The sequence below is a fragment of the Eptatretus burgeri genome, chromosome 1 (assembly GCF_056783735.1).
Source record: "Eptatretus burgeri isolate ZD-2024b chromosome 1, Ebu_testis_v1, whole genome shotgun sequence".
In the NCBI taxonomy this organism is placed as follows: domain Eukaryota; kingdom Metazoa; phylum Chordata; class Myxini; order Myxiniformes; family Myxinidae; genus Eptatretus; species Eptatretus burgeri.
This window is the reverse complement of record NC_140961.1, coordinates 133,692,417-133,710,966: the sequence shown is the minus strand read 5'-3', so window position 1 is coordinate 133,710,966 and position 18,550 is coordinate 133,692,417. Positions and strand designations below refer to the sequence as shown.

At 43.3% G+C, this 18,550-nt stretch overlaps 1 protein-coding gene across 1 annotated transcript in view; it reads right to left on the bottom strand.

Annotated features, from left to right (window-relative positions):
- LOC147035470 (uncharacterized) overlaps positions 1-9,540 on the bottom strand; it is a 213,875-nt gene extending 204,335 nt beyond the window's left edge. The window contains exons 1-5 of the mRNA XM_085867696.1: positions 9,291-9,540; positions 8,860-8,934; positions 7,271-7,353; positions 5,163-5,210; positions 4,866-5,069 (exon numbers count right to left, since the gene is read on the bottom strand). Coding sequence (XP_085723822.1) covers positions 4,866-5,069; positions 5,163-5,210; positions 7,271-7,353; positions 8,860-8,934; positions 9,291-9,540 — 660 coding nt within the window. The remainder of the gene's footprint in view (positions 1-4,865; positions 5,070-5,162; positions 5,211-7,270; positions 7,354-8,859; positions 8,935-9,290) is intronic.
- Between the last annotated feature and the right edge of the window lie 9,010 nt (positions 9,541-18,550).

Here is an 18,550-nt window from a genome sequence, read left to right as displayed (position 1 = left end):
AATACATAACATGGCTTCACAATAACCCAATCAATACACAGCATGGCTTCACAATAACCCAAGCAATACACAGCACGGCTTCACAATAACCCAATCAATACATAACATGGCTTCACAATAACCCAATCAATACACAGCATGGCTTCACAATAACCCAATCAATACATAACATGGCTTCACAATAACCCAATCAATACACAGCACGGCTTCGCAATAACCCAATCAATACATAACATGGCTTCACAATAACCCAATCAATACACAGCATGGCTTCACAATAACCCAATCAATACACAGCACGGCTTCACAATAACCCAATCAATACACAGCACGGCTTCACAATAACCCAATCAATACACAGCACGAGTATCAATCGGCATGAATATCATGCTGTATGAGGATGACACAGCATAGATATCACACTGTCTGAAGACCACACATCATGAGGACTACACTGTGAGGATTACACAGCATGAGTATCACACTGAATGGATATCATTGAGGATTACACAGCATGCATATCACTGCATGAGAATAAAACAGCATGAGTATCAAACAGCATATCACACTGATTACACAGCATGAATATCACACTGTATGAGGATTACACAGCATGAATATCACACTGTATGAAGACAACATGGCATGAGGATTACACAGCATGAGTATCACACTGAATGGATATTATACTGTTTGATTACACAGCATGGATATCACTGCATGAGAATAACAGCATGAGTATCAAACAGCATGAATATCATGCTGTATAATGATTACACAGCACAAGTATCAAACAGCATGAATATCATGCTGTATGAGGATGACAGTCTGGATATCACACTATACGAGGATTACACAGTATTAGGACGACACAGCATGAGGATTCCACAGCATGAATATCACACTATTTGAGGATTGCACAGCACGAGTATCAAACAGAATGAATATCACAATGTATGAGGATTACACAGCATGATCATCACATTGTATGAGGGTTACACAGCAGGAACATCACACTCTTTGGGAATTACACGTCATGAATATCACCGTATGAGGATTATAAAACTTGAATATCACACTATTTGAGGATTACACAGCACGAGTATCAAACATAATGAATACCACACTGTATGAAGACGACACATCTTGAATATCACACTGTATGAGTATTACACAGCATGAGGATTACACAGCACGAGTATCAAACAGAATGAATACCACACTGTATGAAGACGCCACATCTTGAATACCACACTGTATGAAAATTAAACAGCATTAGGATTACACTGGATGAGTAACACACTCCATGAAGATTACACAGCATGAGTATCACACTATGAAGATTACACAGTATGAGTATCACAATGTATGAAGATTACACAGTGTGAAAATCAAACGGCATGAATATCATGATGTATAAGGATTACACAACCTGAATATGACATTGCATGAGGATTACATAACATGAATATCACACTGTATGAGGATTACACAGCATTAATACCACACTGTATGAAAATTAAACAGCATGAGGATTACAGTGGATGAGTAACACACTGTATGAAGATTACACAGCATGAGTATCACACTATGAAGATTACACAGTATGAGTATCACAATGCATGAAGATTACACAGTGTGAAAATCAAACAGCATGAATATCATAATGTATAAGGATTACACAGCCTGAATATCACATTGCATGAGAATTACATTGTATGAGGATTACACAGCATGAGTATGAAACATCATGAATATCACACTGCATGAAGATTACACAGCATGAGTATGAAACATCATGAATATCACACTGTATGAAGATTAGACAGCATGAGCATCAAACTGCATGAAGATTACACAGCATGAGTATGAAACATCATGAATATCACACTGCATGAAGATTACACAGCATGAGTATGAAACATCATGAATATCACACTGTATGAAGATTAGACAGCATGAGCATCAAACTGCATGAAGATTACACAGCATGAGTATGAAACATCATGAATATCACACTGCATGAAGATTACACAGCATGAGAATCAACACAGCATGAATATCACACTGCATGAAGATTACACAGCATGAGCATCACACTGTATGAAGATTACACAGCATGAGTATCAAACAGCATGAATATCACACTGTATGAAGATTACACAGCATGAATATCACACTGTATGAAGATTACACAGCATGAGTATCAAACAGCATGGATATTACACTGTATGAAGATTACACAGCATGAGCATCAAACATCATGAATATCACACTCCATGAAGATTAGACAGCATGAGCATCAAACATCATGAATATCACACTGCATGAAGATTACACAGCATGAGCATCAACACAGCAAGAATATTACACTGTATGAAGATTACACAGCATGAGTATGAAACATCATGAATATCACACTGCATGAAGATTACACAGCATGAGCATCAACACAGCATGAATATCACATTGTATGAGGATTACACAGCATGAGTTTCAAACAGCATGAATATCACACTGCATGAAGATTACACAGCATGAGTATGAAACATCATGAATATCACACTGTATGAAGATTACACAGCATGAGCATCAAACATCATGAATATCACACTGCATGAAGATTACACAGCATGAGCATCAAACATCATGAATATCACACTGCATGAAGATTACACAGCATGAGCATCAACACAGCATGAATATCACATTGTATGAGGATTACACAGCATGAGTATCAAACAGCATGAATATCAGACTGTATGAGGATTACACAGCATGAGCATCAAACAGCGTTACTGAAAAGGACCATCCTCATGGTTATGTAGACCAAATAATGCTTGAATGACTTCGCTTATGCTCAGAACAAATGAGTATTCATTGTCGTTTATGTGAAGATATTGTGTAACCATGACCACGTAAGTATGTATCTACACGGGACAGCCGCTTAGGCCTAAGTCACATTTGCTCTTCGGCGAGGATACGGCGGCCGTACGCCCTCTGAATTGACAGAAACGTGCAGCGGCCGCAGAGTTTCTGTGGTGGCCTCAGGGTGGCCCTACGCCGTTTGGCTATCTTTTACAGGCCGTAGGGGTCGCCGTGGAATTACAACGCGGAGTTATAACTTTTTTTCATTACTACGTTGGCCGTAGCAATTCGACAAGTCGTAGTTGTGACGTAGTTGTGTTCCACGTCAACCGTACGTAGGGCGTACGGTGGACTTGCGTTATTCGTGCGGCTGCCGTAGTCTCTTATCAATGAAAAATGAATTTTTCCCTTAAAACCGAATACATTTTAAAAAACCGAACACAACGTGGCGTGCATGTTTGTTCACGCGTCTCCCCCACCTGTTCGAGCCGCATCTTCGCGCTTTGTTCGTTCAGTTCGTGGGTGGAAGTCCTCGTGAAAGAATCTCTCGTGTGTCGATCGATACTTTACCTCGTGTTTTCACCTTGATTTGTGCTGTTTTTTTTATCATCTTGTGTTTTAATTAATAACAAAAAAGCAATCCGATCACGTGATGTGACGGATTGTCGGGCAAGGATTGAATTTCACAGAAAAACCGGTTGTAATTTGGAATATCCATGATTACCTCAGCCCGATGCGTTTGATGAAAGTGATTGTGGTTCTGCGGGCATCATGTTTCATGAGCTGCCCTGGGGGCAGCGGTGTCGCAGAGTGCGCGAGCGATCGGAACCCAGGACGGAGCTCGAGCCTGTGTGGACCTTTTGGATTGGCGATTGTACCAATTTACATACAATACACCGCCACCGAAGGTCATTTACTCATCTTATTTTACCTTAAACATGGGGAATTTCAGTTTAAAGTGTCTTGAAAGTGGGTTTTCTTTGGGTCTAGGAACAGATTAATTCACCCCATTATTTCTTATTGGGAATCGAACTTTTTGCAATCCGAACAGCCTCCTAAAAGGAATTCAATTCGGATTCTGGGGGCACCACGTACTGGTATATTCCGAACTGTGATATTTTTATTTCAGTAAAAAAAAGAACTGGTATATATATACCCACTCGTTACCGTCCGTCTGGCCGCACGTTCGCCTTAGGGCCCCCCTGCTGTCGCCCTGCGGTCCCCTTGAAAATTCTATGGCCGCCGCAGGAACGCCCGAAGGTCACCGTGCGACATCAAATCAAAGACCGTACGGCACCCCCACGTTTTCAGTCTCCACAATTTATAAATACGCCGTGCGGCTCCCCGAAAAATAAAAACATATGATTGCTACATTGTGTGACCGTGGAAATACTGCGGCCGCCGTATAATTGCTAGTGGCCGTAGATTTTGAAGACCCCACGGTCACCGTGGCAAATGTGACTTAGCCCTTAAAATCGCCGTTTCATCGATTTTGAAAGAGAGAAATCAAACATTTATGAGGATTAGTGTCATGTACGTCTATTTGTGTACAGGCTTAAACAATGTATACAATGATCACACATATGGGCTTACACAATTGGTACAATGATCACGTATACAGGTTTACACAATGTATACAATGAGTACGTGTATGGACTTACAGAAAGTATAAAATGATCAGGTGTATGGGATTACACAATGTATGCAATGATCAGGTGTATGGTATTACACAATGTATACAATGATCAGGTGTATGGGATTACACAATGTATGCAATGATCAGGTGTATGGGATTACACAATGTATACAATGATCAGGTAGAATGCTATTATTTACAAAAACCTTACACATTAATCCAATTAACACATGTGTGGAAACGACCGTACGAATACCCACGGCGCGTTCGTTTACGTTGATTCGTGTAAACTACGAGAATAAGAGATTGTGGTCACATCGGTGAAAAGTGCACGAATCCGTGAATAACATAAACGAATTACCTGACGCTGTCCAAAGCAAAAGGTGAGCGAATGAAGGGAAATCAGGAGGAATTGAAAGTTCATATTGGAGAGGCGTACGGGTCCACGCACGTGCACAGTCCGCACGGTTCCAGCGTCCGAGTTCGTGAGCTCATGCACAGACGTGCCAGAAGGCCCTCCCGCACAGCCACGGGGTCCTGAGGGTCCCACAGCAAAAGGCCCTCCCTGTGAAATAACACCTGCTCGTTACACGCATCTTCTCAAAGAGCCGTTTCATGCAGTCATGGAGACACACGAACCGAAGTCTCCACACCTCACCGTGTCGATGGATGGCTGTGCAGGGTCCGTCGGACAAAGGGACAAAAACTAAGGGTACATGAACCTCACTTGAAATATACACATCATCGTTTTTAAACACACCACGACAGACCATCATCGACCGCACCACGTTCACATCCCGCTTTTCCCATTCATTCAAAACCCCCAATTCTCATCTCCCGATCTCCCCAACCTGACTGCCCTCTCACTACCCAGTCCCCAAGACACCAAAAAACCCTAACAGCTCATTAACACAACCCCAAACACTGCATTCTCAGACAATTCCACCTCCTACTACTCACCTTAAATGCTGCTCCATCCTACATTCTCGAGACATTATTAACAAGAAAAGAGCAATCAGACATTGCAGACCTTCGCCAGGACTTTTGTGTGGTGTTTGTGTACTAGTGTGTTACGTCATTAATAACAGACAAATTAGAACTGTCACTTTATAACTGCTGCCAGTGATGACCGGGTACCAAGACGTCCCCCTTTGATTAGACACCTTATCCTGGCCCATGACGTTTATTATTATTCAATTTAATTCAGAATGGCATTTAAAATAAATTCATTTAAAATCAAATGGAAGACCAAATAGGTACACAAGTCCTGCATTGGAGTAATCAGAAGGAAACTGAACGAGCAAAAATCAAAGATGACATCATCAGGAGGAACCTGGATAGGGTTCACATTTCAGCTGGAACTCTTCTACCCTCAAACCCATCCGGGCCATTGGGCTAACCAAATACCGAAACCCCTACCAGATTCGATAACCCCCTTGGAGAAGATGGATTTTTATGTCAAAATTCTCAATTTTCTAAGTTCGTGACCTTGTGACCTTGACCTTGGGACGAAAATGAAAAATCGAGCTCCGTGGGGCTATGCAGGTGCCATTGGGCTAACCAAATACCGAAAACCCCTGCCAGATTCGATAAACCCCCGAGGAAAAGATGCAAATTGAAATCGGCGACCCCCTAAAAACACATGTTTTTTGGGCGTGGCTCAGCCCATAATGGGCGCACCACGCCCATTCTCAGGAAAACACAACGAGATCATGATATAAACCTCCCACCCAAATTTTATCAGGATCGGATGAAACCCACGGAGCTATGCTCGGGACAGACAGACAGACACATACCAATAACGAATATAGTGGTCACTTACTGACTCGTGAACCAAAAAAGGCATCAGGAGGTAACCTGACAGGTATGACGAAAATCATGCAAATTATGTCACCGTCACCTAGACCTTTGACATAGATTGTCAAAAAAACATTGACAGCCTCACTATTGTCCTTCAGAATCCTCTGGTGAAGTACGACTAAGACAGCTGAAAGCATTCACAAGTTATCACACTCACAGACAAACATAACATACTGTATATACTTAACATACATACGTGCATACAAATGAGACAGACCGACATATGATGAAAAATTTCAATTTTCATCATCACAAACAAACAAACAGACAGACAGACAGACAGACAAGCCGGTAGGCGACATGGGTGGTCGCTATATAATTGCATACTAGTCATACAGTTTTTGACGGATCAGGATGAAAAATTTTGACAAAGAGGTTGATTGTAATGCGCATAAAAGCGCGGAAGCCGATTTTTGATTTTCGAAAAAAAATATGTATATAAATATTTTTCGGATTTTTTCAAAAATTTCAAAGTACCGTTGCTAGGCAACGGTGGCGTCCATAGCAATGGTGCTCAAAAGCATACAACGAGATCCTGGTATGAACCTACCAGTCAGGTTTCATCAAAATCGGTTGACTCCTCTGGGCTCCAGAGCTGTCCATTACATACAAACAAACAGACGGAAAACATGAGAATAACGGTAGTCTCGCGACCACCCAACAGACAAATCGACCCAAATGTAATACCCCTCCTTCGACGAGGTTAACAATGACTACAATACAACAAAGGTTCTTTGTCAAGATGAAGATACTTCTTGAGATGCAGTTGTTGAAGATGTTCGAGGTCGAACAGTACAGGACTTTCGAAATGACGTAAACTGCCCCCAGAATGTTCATTGCCCCCGACAAATAGCCATCTTCGGGGAATCTTTACACGTGTCATGTGTGCTCGAGAAGGATTGTTACCCAAAATGGCTCATAAAACTTCCAAAATAAGCCAAAATACTTGGAGAAGTAGGTGTTAGAAAGCTGGCGTGTGTAGTGTGCATCTGTACAACAAAGGAGTTGGAGCAAGACACCATAGGTTGTTGGGGTTTGCACGAGCTTTTGGAAACTCCCTTGCCAGACAGACTAAGATGACACTCAGGAGGAGGAAACGCTTCTGCTCCCCCCTCCGACCATGTCCCAATGAGGCTCTCCTCTAACTCAGTGTCTTCAACACAGATGGTGCTAACAACAGGCGGCCCTCGGAGGGATCACTCCAATCCTCAACGAGGTCTTACAGGCCAGGTCTCATCACACAGGCCAGACGCGCATCCTCCGTTTATTTCCCGCATTTTTTTTCTCCCTCACCCCTTGCACTCGCCCTTCCGCCCACCGCTCTCGCTTCTTCTTCTTTACTCTACTTTCCCCATTTCAAAATCCACACAGTACTGCCGCATGAGATAATGTGGAGGCCCTGAAAAGAGAACAGAAAGAGAAGGGGAGGGAAGGTCCTGTAGCAGAAGGATCGAAAACAAAATAAACCAATGTCACCCGCAGGGTGACCCGTATCTTGTCAAAAGGTGACCACGTGTGACTTCTTTAAGGTCACACTGAGGTGAACAGAGCTGCTATCCACCAGGAGCGACTCCTTGAGGAATAACTGCCTACAAGAGATTCCGATGAGAATCGTTTTACAGAGTAACCATGAAAAATATGCATTTGCCTCATAACGTCACCAAATGACGTCATAATGTCTCAAGCTTGACCTATCCAGAAAGCACTCATCGAGGTGTTCAATTTGAGGTACTACACGATATGGTTCCTAAAACTTGAAAATTTGACCTTGGGGTCAAATATGTTTGACCTCAGGCGCTAACCATGAAGGTCAAGGCCAATCGCGACCAAAAATTAATCAGCTGAGCGCCAGACCATGAACTATATTCCCATGAAGTTTGAAGACGATCCGATCAAAATTACTCAAAAAATAAGGGCTTCGTCGACTCCCCTGATTTGCGACAGTGACCTTGACCTTTTAACTTGACCTTCAAAATTTTGTGCGCTGAAAGGGAACGCTGTAGGCCTCTGATATGCGAAGTTCCAAAAATTTCCAATGATAACTGTGCTCTGCAGAATTTTTATACGTGATTACAGACAAACAATAAAAAAAACATACAAGCTGACTAACATATCTTGCAAAAACTTCGTTTTGGCATGATAACAAGAAAAAAAAATAAGGAAGAAAGAAACCCATCTGTGGAGCCATAGCAACCTCTGCAAAACTAATGCAATACCCCCCCCCCTCCGTGAACGTAACACTGCCCCCATCGTTTTTTAGAGCTATTCCGGCTCTGCCATATAATCCAACTTTAGACAAAGGCCGGTCACCTACTCTAATCCCTACTTCGCCCTCGAACACAGAACACATACTTAGACAAAATTCAAAACAAAGGTCCATCGCCCTCAATCACATTATTGTTACCTGGCAAAATTCAATAGGTGAACAACAAAAAACTGTTGGGTCTTGATGGTCTACAGGATTCAAGCGACAGCAAGCAAGGTCACCAGCTTGCCTTCCCCTTTCTCTCCCTCAGCTTGAGGTGAAGATGACAGCGATGCCTGGAAGGATCTTTCAGTTACCAGGGAATCTAGGGGAGGAGACGGAAGTGAATGGAGAACAAGGACAACAGGCCCTCACTGATAAACGCATCCCCGTATCCTCTGTTTTTCTTCCTGACTTTATGATTCTGTGGGTTCACATGTGCAAAACCATGAACCCTGCACGTCCTCATTTTCCTTCTCACTTTATATAATTTGTCTGGTTCTTATCTTTTGGCTTCTTATCTGGCCGACCGAATGACTTTTTTTTGTTCACACTCACTATTTTTGGCATTATCTGACTCGCCAGAGGTTGATGAAGAGTCATAAAACTTGATCCTCCTCTTCCTCTTTTTCTTGAGTCAGGCTCTGTTTTTAATGAGTTCCGATCTTGGCACTGATTCACCATCTGATCTATGGTCGCAATCACGAACAACTTTGCTCTCCGTATGGGAAACAATTTTGACCGCACCATCTGGACGATCTGAATCTGTCCTATTCGCCTCCTTTTTCACTGACTGCATCAGGTTGTCCTGTAGGCACTGATCATTCTCTGTTTTGGGGTGAAATTCCAGTGTCATTTCATCTGAAGACAGTTTTTCATCCTCACCATCTGCCTCTTCCTTGGCAGTTCCGTCTTCTTCAAAACCGCTCATCCTCAATCTGCTCTTCGTTTTTCTCAACATTTCCACTCTATGGATTCTCTTCAGTTCCATGCACCTTCGCGACTTCAATGTCATTTTCCTTCACAGTATCCAATGTGTCACTCTCTACTGTACAATCATCAAAAAACATACCTGTAGATCCATTCTCAACTATAGCTGTACCATCTCCGTTCCAACTGGGAGAAGCACCAAACTCCTCACAACCTTCTGCCTTAGCATCACTTCCACAAGATTCATAAACAGTCAGTAATTGGCCTTCACAACGACCATCGAAATCTGAACTCTGAGATTGGTTCTGCAAATTCATTTCAAAAACATCGCCTTCGCCCTGGTTCATTTGACAAGCATCTGGCTCTTCCTCTCGAGGTCTGTCTATGCTTCCTAAACCGCCTTGCACTTTTTCAAATTGGGCAATTCTTTCTTCAGAGTTCACATCAGGAAGCTCACCCTCGAATGTCTCCGAACTTGTCACTTGCTCAGTACTTGGCACATCAACGTTACTGTTGCTCTCCTCCCCTACATGTCCTGCAATTGGTTCATACACTGACTCTGCCAAATCTACTTGACCCTGCTCAGCAACATCCCCAATGTCCAAGTGTAGCAAGTCTAACACAACTTCGCACAAGTCAGTCAGCCCCAGCATGGTCTCAACAGAACCATCCACATCACCACTGAGATTAACACACACTCTTGGTTATCTCCTCTCCCTTTATTTAGACTCAGTGAACACTGAGAATATTCCTCATCCGACTTAATTTGTCTCTCTGAGCGTCCATCTTCTCAAGCATTTCAGCTTTGTAAGCATCCATCTTGGCCAGTATGGCACTTAACTGCTGGCCGATGTCCATCAGCAGGGGTGACACCAATTCATTGCCACTGCCTGCCCCCAGGCTACTATGACCGAAAGGACGGCTGAGAGAAAAATTTTCAGCACCCTCCAGCTAGCTGGACTGTAACCCTTTCCATGGATGTTGCTGCCCTGTCCGTAAACCCATGTCCATCCACCCCTGGATTAAGGGCGGGCTTTATCGTCCTCTTTTGCAAATCTTCCCGCATTGTTTTTACCATTTCCCCAATTTGAACTTCAAACTTGTCCATATCGATATCTTGTTTACCAATTAGGGCTAGAATCCCACTCCTAACACCACTTGTTACGACCTAGCCCTTGGGTAGAGGGCTCGGGGTACGACCTATTGCTCCAGAGGTCCTAATTGACGTACTCGGGATGTCAATACGTTTCCCCATTGAATGGTTGCACCGTCGAAGCAGCGGGAAATGACCGAGCGAGATTGTCCGCATGCTTGCACAACCCCAGAGGTACACAGTATGCGAATGCATACCGATCCACCAATACAATTCCAGTTCAGAAATTGATGCAGATCCTTTACTCAGGATAAACCAATCTGCAGGATATACAATCAAGCATAAAATAAACAATAAGAAAATTGCACGGGCATGTGGAGGTAAAGAAATAATTAATTAAATAACGACAGACAGGCGCCAAGACAAGACAGACACAACAATCAGACACCCCCCGACAAATGTCGGAGATGGAAACCACACCGACCTCGTGTCTCTCCGTCTCCGTGTCTCTCCGTCTCCGTGTCTCTGTGTCTGTCTCTGTGTCTGTCTCTGTGTCTGTGTCTGTCTCTCTCTCTCTCTCTCTCTCTCTCTCTCTCTCTCTCTCTCTCTCTCTCTCTCTCTCTCTCTCTCTCTCTCTCTCTCTCTCTCTCTCTCTCTCTCTCTCTCTCTCTCTCTCTCTCTCTCTCTCTCTCTCTCTCTCTCTCTCTCTCTCTCTCTCTCTCTCTCTCTCTCTCTCTCTCTACGAGGACAAAGGAAAACCTGACAAAACCAAGATCGCACAAAACGGTGGAAAGCAAAAAAAGCCTCTTCACTTGCAGCAACAAAAACATTCCTCAACCGACTAGTAATATATTGGTGGAACTATAATGGTATATTGATATTAACATTTTGTAATGTTAGCAAATCATCCAAAACGGAAAGAGCAAACTGCATACGTAATTGCTGGAAAAAAAAAAACAAAGGACCCCTTTGGACTTTGCCGTCGTGGATTGCAAAAGCAAGCTATGAAGCACGGCGTTTCACTCAATGAATTTCCACTTTCTGCACATTGCACAAATTTTTTTCTTCACTCAATATAATCGTCCGAACAGTAGAAAAACTTAGTTTAATGCTTTGTTTCAATAAATACACTAAGTTATAAAAATTTCTCATTTGTTAAAATTTCCAGAAGTTTCAGGCAGCCATAAGTTTTATGGTTTTTGAGTGATGGACACGGACACGGACACACACGTTGATATACATGTCGATTCTTCACTCTGCAGGAAGGATCGTACACATTGAGTTCTGTGCAGTTTTGAATGAGCAGGAGTTAGGGACATTGAAGGAAGGGTAAACGATATTGTATCGGGTCATGGCAGGAAGAAGTTGGTTGTGGTACACCCAGGAGCAAATTCTTTAAGGAAAGTTTATTCAGAGATTTTGAAAAATAGATACAGGATATTGGGTAAGCGGCTGAAAGCAAAGGGTTGTGAGGTCATGTTTTCTGGGATCCTCCCAAGATTAGGATACAATATAGAAATTACAAGTCGAGCAACAGCCTTCAACCAATGGCTGGAAGAATGGTGTATGGAGGAAGGTTTTACATTTAAGAAGCAGTGGGAATCATTTAGGGGACAAGGGGGAGTGTTTCCGGAATGATGGCCATATATTAAATCGAAGGGGGGCAGCAAGGTTTGCAGTGGGAATTGAGGAAGGAATTCAGGCTTTTTTTAAGGTCAGTGGAGGGTGGAGAAGGTATTAAGACAGGAACTGATGATGTAATTGTGATTAGTAAGAACAAGCAAGAAAATATAATTTCAGGAAGGGAAAAGTTAAACATATTCTATTCCAATGTCAGAAGTTTAAACAATAAGATGGGGAACACAAGTTAAAGTTAGGGCATGGTCACCATGCTACATGGCCAGCTTGGTCTGGATGGGGTTGTCGGTTTCTGAGATTATTGAATGAAATACCAATATTTGGGGCAAAACCCCCTTCACCCATTTTAAAATGGGCAGATCCGGATGGGGAGCACAACCCCATGAGACCTTGCTGTCCTGATGCATCGTTTCAAATTTGGTTCATATCGGTCAGGCAATTTGTGAGATGTTCAAGTACAATGTTAACGTACAGACGGACGGACAGACGAACACCGGTACCCATTCTATGAGATTATTTTGGAAAAACCTAAAATTATACCGCAACTGCCAAGAACAGCTCCTGCGGGGTGTCCATGTTGACGATGATGGTGCTGATTACGTAGTTGATTAATCTGAAATTCCGGTATTTTGTTGCATCAATTTGTGTTACTGCATCCTAAATAGTCCTATGAATTGATATCATATAATATACATAATAATTAATTTGTCACAATGTTACTCCATATGAAATGATCTGTTTCATTAGGCATTGTAAAGTATGATGGAAAATGGAATGCGTTTGCCAATAAAATATGATCATGAGATGCCATATTAGTGCTGGTTCAATGTCTGATAGCAGATGAAGTCCTGTTATATGGGAATATTTCATCAGAGCACATGACAACTTCCCACTGAAGATACCACCTTGCTCTGCCTGGCTTACAACCTGGCCCCAATAAACTCCGGAACCATTTTCATTGGTGCCCCCTTTAGTCAAGTATCTACGGAGGGTATCCATGCACCCCCCTCCCAGGACTCGACCAAACCAACTTTTTTATGGTCCTATTACACATTTGAGATGTTAACAAAAAAAAATTCCCGGCACTCTGGCGATATTCAATATGGCGTCCAACATGGGTAAAATCATCGTTTATAACATCTAAAAAAATGTGACAAATTGGAAATATAATCATTGGGATTTGGTTCCTGGTCATTAGTAACTAATTTCTGATGATTGGATTCAGTCTGGGGAAAAATCAAGCAGAAAGGCAAAATGGTGGTCATATTGAGCATGTTGTTATGGCAAACACATCAAAGAATATTCTTCATGTTGTTGTTCATCTTTCGGATGCTCCCTTTAAGGGTCACCACAGCGGATCATCCGTTATGATCCGCATACTGATTTGGCACAGGTTTTACGCCGGATGCCCTTCCTGACGCAACCCTGGTCGCCTCTTACGACACAGGGATAAGGATTGTGTTTCGCCATGATTCCAGGCTGCCCTACACCCTCTCATAGCACGGCCCAGCACAGAGCTCCCGTCCTCAAGCGATCCTCCAACCCAAGCCTCCGAGTAGCCGGATTACAGGCGCACGCCACTACGCCCGGTTTCTTATCATTAGTAACTAATATCTGGTTATTCTAATTTAGTTCCTATTTTTTTAAGTTTAGTACTAAGTCATAGTTTTCCACCTTGGAATATCTGATGAAAGAATAATGGCACTAAAATGGACATTTGATAGCGATTATCCACCACTTATCAAACTTTGCTGGCAAACTTTCCATTATACAAGGACACTTGTGACTTCAAGAGCGCTAGGTGGAGGAGGCCATGGCAGTTCCTTTGTCTCATTGAAAGCATGGAGGATGAGACCACAAAGCAGTAAAGCCACATCTTTAATGGAATCCTTGGCTGCCAACTGATATCTTCACTGATTGCTTCACCAAGTGTGATTCGGTGCTGTAGACCAGGTAAAATGGCCAGGTGTTGTCATCTGGTTCTACTTTGGTGAAGGCTGGCTTAGGGCCCAGAACAGGATGAGTTTCTAGTTTGTGTTTAAGTCTGTCAGCATGATAGTTCAGATTTGGGAATTGTGTCTCATCCAGCTTTGCAATGTAGAGGAGACGCAACAAAGATAGCTGTACTACTTTACGCCCAATGATTATCGTCTCGTCTACGTCCTTTGCCACATGATTGAAGCATGCTTCATGTGCAGCTTCCAATGCTGCTTGTTGAGCAACATGCTCCGGTTTGCCGCTCCTCCAAATGTGCAGGATTGGCTGTATACTGCTTTCTGGGTGGTATTGGGCCTCTGTTGCAAACAAATCAAATCTCGGATTTGCCTTAAGAGCCACTCATGATTGTTCTCTTCTGCTATTTGCAGCACTTTCTGCCATCCATCACTTTCAAATGAAGAAGTACCTTCCTTTGTGTCGATGCCTGCCTTTTTCACATGGATTCGGCTTTCAATATTGCAAAAAATACAATCAGGTTCAAAAATGATCTTTTCTGATGCTTTCTTGCACTTTACCCTTCCTTCTTGGCTGGTAGATAGTCCAGGAGCTTCAGGATCGTTAGATGGTTTACTACCCGTTAACCTATATAGGTTCAGGGTAAATCTTTGGTAACATCCTCGGTGATAGCCCTCGTTCTCCTGGATCTCATCAGGAATGCCCTGACAGATATCTGTCATTCGATATGAAGAACCTGGTGGTTCAGCTGAGCGACGATCCCGTATATTTTTGAGAAGTGCCAATCTATCATTTGGATTCGTCGTCTGAAAAATATGTGAACGATCCATGCTTTATTCCAGACATATGAATGACACAATGTTCCCGTTTGCGTTTTCTTTCCATTTCAACAACTTTCTTTTGACAATTACATTAAACTATTTCTTGCCTGTCTGACATCTTAACTTGTGATCTTGATCTTGATCTTGACTAGCTATGGTCTTGCTGAGCTAACTAATCTTACCTGGAAAGAGAAAAAAATATACACATAAAAAGATTAGTACACATAATACTTGAGTGTATGTAAATATTCAAAGTGCATCGGGGTGTGTTTGTGTGGGTGTGTGTGTGTGGGTGGGTGTTTTCTGGCTTTCAAATTGTCCGCCTTCTTCAATTCCAAGTACGATAACAATAATAAACATCCTTGATAAGAATTACAAGACGAATATTCCATGGTTCTTGCCCTCTATTATTATTACTACATTAATGATTATTTGAAGCTGACAATGGATATTTACGATGATTTTACCATTTTTAAAACCATTTTGAACTCCATCTTGGATTTTATGGATGGAAACAAAACATAAATCACCACATAGGCCTTTAGTTTCTAATAATCAGGAACATATTGTTGCGGATTCGCGCCCGCCGGCGTGCGACGGCCACAACACTCGAATCGCGGCACGTCGCCCACCGGACGGACAATCCAGTCGTGACCCTCTCGGACTAACGCCGGGAACCAGTCACGGGTGGACCTTTCGGTCTCACCGCGATCGAGCCAATCAGCCCCCGCGTGGGATAGGGTTGCTCGCCAAATTCGAACTACCTAAGTACCCACGCGGAGGGTAGACCGGGCGATCGCACCTCGCCGCAGGTCGACTTCGGACACGGGCCACTTAAGCGACCCGTTCCGTACTATCAGAATAACCGAGCGGTGTTATCGTCGACCTCGACGGTTCGATTAATTATCGGGCGTATTCAGCCCACTACCAACCCTTTACGTGAAGCAAGATGGGGATTCAATGGAGGAAAAGACGAAGCGAAGCGGGAGAACAGTTCAACAATAAAGCACATTTATTCTCGGCACACGGGAAGCACACAAATACAATTCCACCAAATGCACACAAAAAAAAGAAAACACAATTCCATTTACACAAAAAGCAAACATAAAAGTGAAAACACAGTGCAGAGCTAATACCGACTACCGAGCACACGGCAACACTTATACAATTCTACTTCACAGACGGCGCCGACAACACATACCCAAAACCAAGGAAAAGAAATCCCCCAAGAATGGGGTAGGCCTGAGGCCGAGACCGGGTCGGGCCTACCCGTCTGGTGATGAGACGCGGAGCGGCGATGGCCCCGCAACCCGCGGGCCTCGTGGACAGTGCCTGGCAGGGGGTGGGAACGGGGCCCCCTTGGTCGCACTATCTCAGCGCGGGGGGAAACAGGAGGGGGTTGCTGATGCTCGGGGTATAGAGGATCTTTATTATATGCGACGAGCGTCTCCACCTCGGCCAGGTCGCGCTGTCGGCCTCCCTCGGGTGCAGCTTCCTGCACGACGCGAGCACCCCCTCGTCTGGTGTCGCCGCCTTTCCACAGCTCCGTCCCCTCCGTTCCGACTCCAACGCACACGACGAGCAGCTCCACCGCCCGCGAAGTCTTGACCCTTTGCTTCCGACTCTCCTCTTCTTGACTCTCCGACCTCGTTCTGCTCCTTCTCTCGTTCCGACTCTCCTCTTCTTGACTCTCCGACCCGTTCTGCTGACTCTCTCGTTCCGACTCTGACTGACGAACACCGTCCTTTTATCCCCCCGTAACTTCGCCTTTGACCCCCTCCCTTTGACCTTTCACCTCGCTCCCCATTGGCCCGAGAAAAAGTGGGCGTGAAGGCTTTTTGATCCACAAATTTGCATATATCGATCGTCATGGAGGCGGGGCCAAATCGCCCCTCGCTCACCGATTGGACGGCAAAAAAGTGGGCGTGTGTCGTTTTTGATCCGTTTTTGAAGCAGAAAATCCGTGATTTTGTACACGCTGTTCAACGTGCGTTCTGCATGAGTCCAACACCGGTACCCACAGCGGGGCAAGAACGGTGGCGATGCTACGGTTGTGAGGTGTGCGTGAAGGTCGTGGTGAAGCGGTGGTTGTGGTCGGTGGTTGATGTTGTGGTTGTGATCATGGCGGTTGGTCCAAAATAAAGATAGTAAAAGAAAAACGGCTATCCTGAAGAGTCGCAGCACGTATAAATGACATGTATTCCCACTAGACAACGGGTTTGGGCCTAACTACACATGCACTTACCGAGATACCTCACCTAAGGGACCTGAATGGTGGTTTGCGAATTTGGTAACCACAACAATATATAACAATGAATCCAAATATTAATTTACTGGATATTATTCTTAGTTTCAGGCTGTTATATACAATTTTCGATGATTTTGCCTATTGTGGTGGCCATTTTGGATGCCATCTTGGAATTTAAGCATTGTAACAAAAAATACACATAGCTGTTAACCTATATAGGTTCAGGGTAAATCTTTGGTAACATCCTCGGTGATAGCCCTCGTTCTCCTGGAGGGTATTAGTTACTAATGATGAAACGCATTATTCCAATGAATAATTTACAATGTTGTCACAGTTTTTGCTGTTGTATATAATTTTCTATGATTTTGCATATTTTGGTGGCCATTTTGGACGCCATCTTGGATTTTTTAAAATGGCAACAAAGCCCAATTATCAGAAACTAGTAACTAATGACCAGGAACCAAATCCCAATGATTATTTTCCCAATTTGCCACATGTTTGAGATGTTATATGCCGTATTCTATGATTTTACCCATTTTGGACGCCATCTTGAATATCGCCAGAGTGCTGGGAATTTTTTGTTAGCATCTCAAATGTGTAATAGGACCATTAAAGGAAGCTAAAAAGTTGGTTTGGTAGATGAAGAACTTTTTTCAACGTGCCTATAGTATTATTAAGATGCTATTTCATAAACCCCAATCTGAGCTTTGAGATGTGTCTTTTTCAGTAATGGCTTCTTTCTTACAATCTGTCCATCGAGGCCAGCTTAGTGAGGGGAACGGGATATTGCTGATTGATGAACACGGACCTCATCTCAGACATACAGAGAGACATGACAGAAGTAAGTAGACACCGTGATTTTAAAATAATTTATTTATTGAACATTTGATCCATTTTAATACGTACACTAGTATTTGGTGGACTTGCCATTTGCAGATTTCAATGTTTTTACTCTTTCAGGCAAACTAACGAGTTCTGAAATTTTTGTCTTGTGGGATTTCTTCCCAGGCTTCACTCAAAAGGTTTAGCAATTCTGCCCGTGATGTTGGTTTCCTGGACTTTTTCCCCACACAGCTCGATCCCAATATGGCCCTGAAGTGTTCAATGGGATTCATGTCAGAAGACTGACTTGGCCATGGAAGTCGCTTGATCCCATTTCTGTCCTGCCATTCTTTGGTCTTTTTTGAAGTGTGGCATGGAGTTCATTCGTCCATGAACAGCGTTGCTTTTGACCATCTGACCAGTGAAGAAGGCAGGG